This window comes from Coenobita brevimanus, chromosome 82, assembly GCF_032717465.1.
Source record: "Coenobita brevimanus isolate Jiangsu-jjx chromosome 82, ASM3271746v2, whole genome shotgun sequence".
Classification (NCBI taxonomy): domain Eukaryota; kingdom Metazoa; phylum Arthropoda; class Malacostraca; order Decapoda; family Coenobitidae; genus Coenobita; species Coenobita brevimanus.
This window is the reverse complement of record NC_137035.1, coordinates 2,701,761-2,710,000: the sequence shown is the minus strand read 5'-3', so window position 1 is coordinate 2,710,000 and position 8,240 is coordinate 2,701,761. Positions and strand designations below refer to the sequence as shown.

Sequence of the window (8,240 nt, the reverse complement as noted above, 5' to 3'; positions counted from 1 at the left end):
AATTAAGTTGTCCTTTAATATTTTCTTCCTCATATCTTCAGACGATTATATTTATCTTAAAGGAGAGTAAATGAACTGAAATGGTTAGATTGCAGTGTTTATTATCTCTTTCACTCCTAGGTACCCTTCTAAGGTAACGAAATCGTTTGGTAACAAGAAGAAGAAGCTGTAGAAAGACGCCATTGGATTGTAGGGAAATATTTTAGGGTTTCCTGCTTATATTTCATCACGGTTCGTTGTCCCTTTAAGAATACAACTAGTAAAATAATCTATAATTTCTAGAGAAACTTTGGTTCCGTACTCTACACTCATGGGACATTAAAAACCATTAGCCCAAATTTTGTTAACCAGCTTAAAAAGAATAAATAAATAAAAAACATAGGAAGCAGTTGCCATCACGCAGGAGACGGTGAAGGGATCCCATGGGACGACCAAATAGGGGCAGCTGTTTACGTGCGGTCTACAGGTCTGCTTGGCTGTGATTGATGTGGGCTGAACAGTAACAAAAACAACATAAACAAAAGCTAAAACAACAAGAAAAACATCATCATCAACAACAACGTTAACCAATGAATTCCGAAGCTGGGGGTTATGATATATTTCTCAGGGACTCGGGGAATCGGTAGTATGTGGAGTCACTGAAGAGAAAACTTTATAGCCACTTCTCTTTCTGGTAAAAATCATGAAGACTTCTCAATCAGCCCGCTGTTGAAGATGATTCCAGGTAGCACAAAATGAATTCCGGGAATATTAAAACTATTCCTTTGACACTGACACATTGGAAGAGAGGAGGGTGACGTGTGTGGATGCACTGTGACCCTGTATATCAGAAAATTGGCTGTCCGAATGCTCCTGCCATTTTCCTCTGCCTTCCTCCGCGAAACTGAATTTTCCAGGCTACTGAGCAGAGCAGCGTAACTGGGTCTTCCTGAGGATCAACTTTTTTGTGTCCTTACCCTGGTCCACCCACTGATCCCAAACTGGCAGCAAAAATGCAATTCCATTTTTTTCTTGGTATTTTTACAAGAATTTGGTCAGGTTAGGAGAGTCTTTTTGAACCGCAAGGGTAGAGGCTGCATTAAATAAAACCGTCTGGTGAAGGCAAGAATAAATACAAAATAGTTCATCGAACGGACTAGGTTAAGATTTGTTTAGTACAAGACAAAAGACACCTTTGATATCCACACCTTCCCCTGCAAATTTGTGACGGGAAAGAAATAATCATTTACAGGCGAGGCTTTCCTAACACTCCTCCCATAAGATTTGGAATCTCTTCTTCAAGATGTGACTCAGAAACTGAGTGCATCAGTGAGTGAAAGAGTGACATGATTAGAAACAAACATTTTATTTCGCCATCCCTGTAGATGCAATAAAGATAATAAGAAGTCAGCACGCCTCGCTTTCATATACAGTACCTGGCTTTTCACGACACGTGTAATAGGTACGTCCTTTGGCTGAAAGGGATAAACAACTCGTACCCTACAGTGCCTGGTTCTCAGACAGTCCAATTTCCTTAAACACCTTCCGCCACACGCATCAGGGAAGGAAAACTGGTGGTACGACTCAGCATGTACACGTGTTGACCCTGTTTTAAGAGGATAATAAGCTTGCCAGTAAGATCACGTCTCTATACTTTTCATGATTGCCATTAACGTGTATTTAGCTTATGACAGCTTCCTCTCTATTAGGGAGTAAAAGAGAGGCATTTACGTTCATCACTTTTACTGCCACTATTATTTTATTCAGCATAGGAATGAGCTGTGTTACAAACTACGTTAATGAGGGCTTTATCTAACCCATCTCGCTTGAAAAACACTCTCTAAAGCTGAAAAAATCGTCAAGAGATGGTTAAAAAAACGGAGTCACAATAGTAAAAGGATGAAAGAGAGGAAGGTATGGAGAAGAAACCTCACAAACCTCACAAACCTCACAAACTTTACTTACCTCATAGTTACAGACCTCACAGACCTTACAAACCTCACAGACCTTACAGACCTCACAGACCTTACAAACCTCACAGACCTTACAGACCTTACAGACTTCACAAACCTCACAGACCTTACGTACCACAATGATCTTAGAAACCTCACAGATCTTACACACACACACACACACACACACACACACACACACACACACACACACACATGGCAGACAGACAGACGAACACAGATCTTACACACACACACACACACACACACACACACACACACACACACACACACATGGCAGACAGACAGACGAACACAGAGGCAGAGACGAAGCTGTGAGAGAGGGAGAAAGGTATGGAAGGAATAGGAAAGTGTGGAGAGAAATAGAAATGATGAGGAGTAGGAGGAGGAGATAACGAAGGTGAATCTTTTGATGTTCCCGTCAAAGAAATATTTTCACTAACGAGCAACAGAGAAATACAGGAAACCCTGCTCCTGTATAACACTCTCTACGGAAAAACACCATTACACAATAAACTATATTTGTAGAGGTGTCTGGAACGCCTGACTCAGTAGAATGTGAACCGATGAACTGCAGGCTCAAGTTACCCTTCTGCAGGCCACTAGATTCCTTTCCGGGAATATAGAGGGGGATGAGGGACATTTTTTCAATCTCACAGCTGAGTCGATCGGCTACGTCGATTGTCACCGCGTGAAGGCGTCTCTCTTAGGTACCATTAGTGTTATTAGCTTTGAAATATAACTTCTTTCCTTACTGAGGTTTTAATAGTGATTGTACGAAAAAGTGTATAAAATAATGAAAGATATACAGCCTCCTTTTAGATGAACGATGCATGATGAAGTAACTTTATTCAGGCAAGTCAGGCAATATTTCCCACTGGTCGAGGATTTTTAGATTTGGAGGGGTTAGATAAAACCTTCATTAACCTCTTCACTACTTGGGCCTGTGGAGAGGGTGGAGTGTGAAAGACTAACTAGGAGAGTGTATGTGAAGGAGGTGGAGGAGGGGAGAGGGAGGAGGACACCGAGGATGAGATGGAGGGATGGAGCAGTGAGGTATATGAGGGAGGGGGTTGTAAGTTGGGGTGAGGGCAACGAAATGGCAGGGGACAATGCAACATGGAGGAGATAGGTTTGTGGCCACCCTTTACGGGATTAAGGCGTCTGGCCATAGATAGATAGACAGATAGATAGATAAATAGACAGATAGATAGACTACATGGGTCCTTAAGATCAATAGTTACGAAAAGATTAGAAACAGACTCCATTAACCTCTTCAGCACAAGAACTATTCTATCTATCTATCTATCTATTTATCTATTGCCAGACGCCTCAATCCCGTTTGGGGTGGCCACAAACAAATCGCCTCCAAGTCGCCCTGTCCCCCGCCATTTCACTGCCCTGCTCCCAGGTCACACCCCCCTCTCTCATATACTTCTCCACCCCATCCCTCCATCTCATCCTCGGCCTCCCCCTCCCTCTTTCCCCCTCCACCTCACTCACATACACTCTCTTCGTCAGTCTTCCACCCTCCATCCTCTCCACATGGCCAAACCACCTCAGTGTGTTCCTCATAACGCTTCCTATCACATCCACATCAACACCACAACGCTCCTTTATATCCTCATTCGTCAGCCTGTCTCTCCATGTGACTCCACAGGCTCCTCTTAAATAACTCATTTCCACTGCTCTCACTCTTGACTTGTGTCCTTCCAACAACGTCCAAGCTTCACTTCCGTATGTTAGAGTTGGTATCACAATACTGTCATGTAGTAACTTTTTCACTTCCATGCTCACTTCCCTGTTTCTTATCACTGCTTTCAAGGAACCAGCAACCTTTCTTCCCTGCTGTACCCTTTCAAGCACTTCACCCTCCAAACCTCCATCCTTACTCATCACACTACCCAAGTACTTAAACGTACTCACATTTTCCAATTCCTCACCATCCAACCTCGCTGTACATTCACTGACTTCACCTCTCTCAAAGACCATCACTTTACTCTTCCCTACATTCACCTTTAGATTCCGTTTCTTACACACTCTCTCAAACTCATCCACCAAGCCTTGCAGCTCCCCTTCGTCTTTACTTAGCAACACAGTATCATCTGCAAACAACAGTACAGGGAGTTTCCAAACACTATCCTCTCTCACCAGGGCCACTCCAACATCCACTACCCTACCTTGTACCTCTTTTATTACCCCATCCATGTACAGATTGAACAACCATGGAGACATGACACATCCCTGCTTCAAACCAACTTTCAAAGAGAAAAATTCACTTAGTTCACCATCCACACGCACTGCAGCCTTCGCACCACGTACATACTCTTCACAGCATTCAACAACTTTCCATCTACTCCATATATTCTTAACACTTTCCACAATCCTTGTCTATCCACCCTGTCATATGCTTTCTCCAAATCCATGAAAGCCGCATACAACTTCTTTCCCTTCTCTAGAAACTTCTCCACTAAAGATCTGAGAATAAATATCTGATCTACACAACCTCTTCCCTTCCTAAAGCCTCCCTGTTCTTCTCCAACTAATTTCTCTGTTCTTTCTCTAACTCTGTCAATAAGTATCCTACCATACACTTTTCCTATTATACTAAGAAGACAAATGCCCCTATGATTACCACACACTTCTTTTTCCCCTTTTCCTTTGTTCAAGGGAATAATTATACCTGACTTCCAATCCTCCGGGACTCTACCTTCCTCCCAGGCCAATCTGCACATCTTCCACATCCATTCTACTACTATCTCTCCCCCATGCTTCAGCATTTCACCACACACTCCATCAATTCCTGGGGCTTTCCCTGATTTAACTTTCTTCATTGCTTCCACAACTTCTATCCTACTGATTTCTTCCTGTCTTCTCACTTCCCTCCTTCTCCCTGCCATTCCCCAGCCACTTATACTCGCATTACTTCCATCCTCTACGTTCAATAATTCCTTAAAGTGTTCTCTCCATCTGCTCACTTTTTCTCCCTTCTCTGTGTGTATTAATTTGCAAAAGACCAAATGATAGGGAAGGGGTTAAAATGACAAAGGGATCATGGTAGAGAGAGAGAGAGAGAGAGAGAGAGAGAGAGAGAGAGAGAGAGAGAGAGAGAGAGAGAGAGAGAGAGAGAGAGAGGAGGAAAGCTGCTTAAATATTATTCTTGTAAATTGCTCTTTTGTCTTTGGTGTGTACCGTGTTGGGATTAAATTGCAGAATCCCTCTCCCCCCCTTCTCTCTCTCTCTCTCTCTGCCAATGTATCTATCTATCTGCCTGTCTATCAAACAGTGAGTCAGTCAGTCCATCAATCAAACAGTCAGTCTAATTATGCCTCTGTTAACCAGCCTGTCTGCCTATGTATCTATCTGTACATCTATCTATCTATGTATCTATCTGATCTTCCATCTCTAGCTGCTAAATACTGCGAGGAAGATTACGCTACTGCTGCAACTGATAATGATGATGATGGTAATGATGACGATGATGATGATGATGATATACTTCTAAAAATTTGTCCCTTTTTCGTCAGATGATACGGATGACACTAACGGTTGTAATGGTGTACTCCCTGTGCTGGCTACCCTTCAACGTACTCATGGTTAGTACACATAATTACAGTACATTCTGTTTTGTAGCCTAATTTATTTTTTGTATTCATTATTCCTACTTTTCCTCTCCTTCTTTTCTTTGGTCTTTCCCGGTTTTATGGTTGTGGTGAGGTTATGCATGAGTAAGGTATAGTATTTGTACTTCTCTAGCTTTGCCCTTAACACCTTTTAAAATAACAATAACAACAGCAGCAACAACAACAATAATACAGTAATAATAATAATAATAGTAATAATAATAATAATAATAATAATAATAATAATGATAACGATAAATATAACAATAATGATAACAATGATAATAGTAGTAGTAGTAGTAGTAGTAGTAGTTCTTGTTATTATCCCTATTCTGTACTTTTTAGGAATCATTTATGTTAGGTTATGTCATTGTCTGATAAACAACATGAACTGGGCGTAAATAAATACTCACACACACACACACACACACACACACACACACACACACACACACACACACACACACACACACACACACTGACTATTCTTTTATACCATCATCATCATCATACCAAGGATTCTAAGCGTAAGTAACCACACACACACACACACACACACACACACACACACACACACACACACAGGACACCACCATCATCATCATCAGGACACCACCATCATCATCATCAGTCATCATCATCATCAACCAGGGCTCATTTCCCACCCAGACAAATTATTAGAGAGATAATAATTGCTGTTATAGAATATCTGAAAGCCAAGCGCATTTATAATTACTTTTGCCATTAAATACTACGACTGTTTCATTAAGCGGATTTGAATGTCGTAGCTAACTGGAATTATTTGCATTTGTGTAATAAATATAAACCCTCTCGATAAAGCCACTATCTGTGTGTGTGTGTGTGTGTGTGTGTGTGTGTGTGTGTGTGTGTGTGTGTGTGTGTGTGTGCCGCATTCGTTTGCACATGGGGCGGTAATCACATGTGGTTAAGGAAGCTCCCTAACACCTTTTGCTAAGCGATTCATTTTGCTTAGTACCCGTTAGGTGAGGTAGCTTGTTTCCTATTCTCAGATGTATCTTTTCTCTTTCTTTTTCTTTTCTTTTTTTTAATTTGTCTGACTCCGGGCAAAGGCTTCAGGGCCCATTCCATGACCCAGTAGTCCTCCTACACACCTCCACATATCACCACTTCCACGCTAACACCCACCGTCCAAATTGAATACATGATGCGAACTTTGGAGATTTGGATGTAGAATGATATCTGCAGTTCGTCGATTAGGGAAAGATTGACTTAGCAATAATTATCTGTCAAAACGGCGCTCATGCTGTTGATTGTCGTAAAGCCTCGATTATGACTGGATTTCATGAACATGCAGTCGACAGTAATAATAATAATAATAATAATAATAATAATAATAATAATCTTTCCTCTTCTCTACTCCCTAGGTCATACTGGATTTCGTGAACACCTCTAAGTTATGGAAGCACACGCCGCACCTGTGGTTTGCCCTGCACTGGCTGGCTATGTCCCACGCGTGCTACAACCCCATCATTCTGTGCTGGATGAACACCAAATTCCGCCAAGGGTACCTGCAAGTCCTTTCCCACCTGCTGCCCTGCTGTAGCCCACGTCTCTCGCAATACCAGCTGCAACTAAGGCATTCATCGGGGCTTCAGAGGGCGCATACCTACAGCTCAGCCTTCGGGAGTACCAGAGGGGCAAGCAGAACCAACAGGTAAGGGAGACCAATAATTTACTGGGGAGTGAAAGTTAGAAGAGAGAAATGTAAGGGAGAAGAGAGAAATATAAAGACGAAGAGAGAAATATAAGGGAGAAGAGATATATAAGGGAGAAGAGATTTTGAGATAACATGAATGACAACGTGAACTTAGGGAAGAGGGAGAAGAGAAATGAAAGAGGAACAGTGGAATAAATAGTTAAAGGTAAGGTTGCATAATTTAGTCCTTGCCTCAAAGGGGGCATACCTCCAGCTCCACACTGTAAAGTATCGGAGGGGCAATTAAGATCAATAGGTAAGAGTGAAGAGGGATTACAGGTGCATTCTCTCATTACGCTTGTGGAGATGCTTGTCTTGGTGGAGGCACGGCAACTTCATCCCAGCTTTCGTACGCGTCTAAAAGTGATCAAAGTAACCCCTCGGAGGACATCATTCTGCTCTGTCTGTCTGTCTGTCTGTCTGTCTGTCTGTCTCTCTCTCTCTCTCACACACACACACACACACACACACACACACACACACACACACACACACACACGAGGCACAAGGGGAAGAGAGCACCAGGAGGGCAATGCACGATTTGTTGTTATTTGATGAAACTTTTTTTCTTTCGTTTTCGCAACTGGAATACCTAATCGAGGTTGCAGGAAATTCGCGGACCTTAGTAGTGAAGAGGAAATGAGCCTTTGTTGCTGTAGTCTGTTTGTTTTAATAGGACGGAACTGAGCTACACCCGCAACCTAAATGAAGACTCCTGATTACATGAAGTTCAACGAGGAAGAAGTCTTTGGTTACACTAGTTCATTCACCTTAAGTTGGCCCAGATTTTCGTCCCACTGCGGCTTATTTCTCGTAGCTCAGTGGCAGAAAAGGGCAACGCTTCAGCTCTACCTCCTTTTATAAGGTACTTCTTCGTGACTAGCGTGATTTTCGTGTGTTAATCTTTTATCACAACTCAGTATTTAG

At 42.2% G+C, this 8,240-nt stretch overlaps 1 protein-coding gene across 1 annotated transcript in view; it reads left to right on the top strand.

Moving 5' to 3' along the window:
- Positions 1-8,240, top strand: part of LOC145409657 (substance-K receptor-like) — an 80,567-nt gene that overhangs the window by 31,171 nt on the left and 41,156 nt on the right. The window contains exons 6-7 of the mRNA XM_080280008.1: positions 5,480-5,548; positions 6,982-7,271. Coding sequence (XP_080136134.1) covers positions 5,480-5,548; positions 6,982-7,271 — 359 coding nt within the window. The remainder of the gene's footprint in view (positions 1-5,479; positions 5,549-6,981; positions 7,272-8,240) is intronic.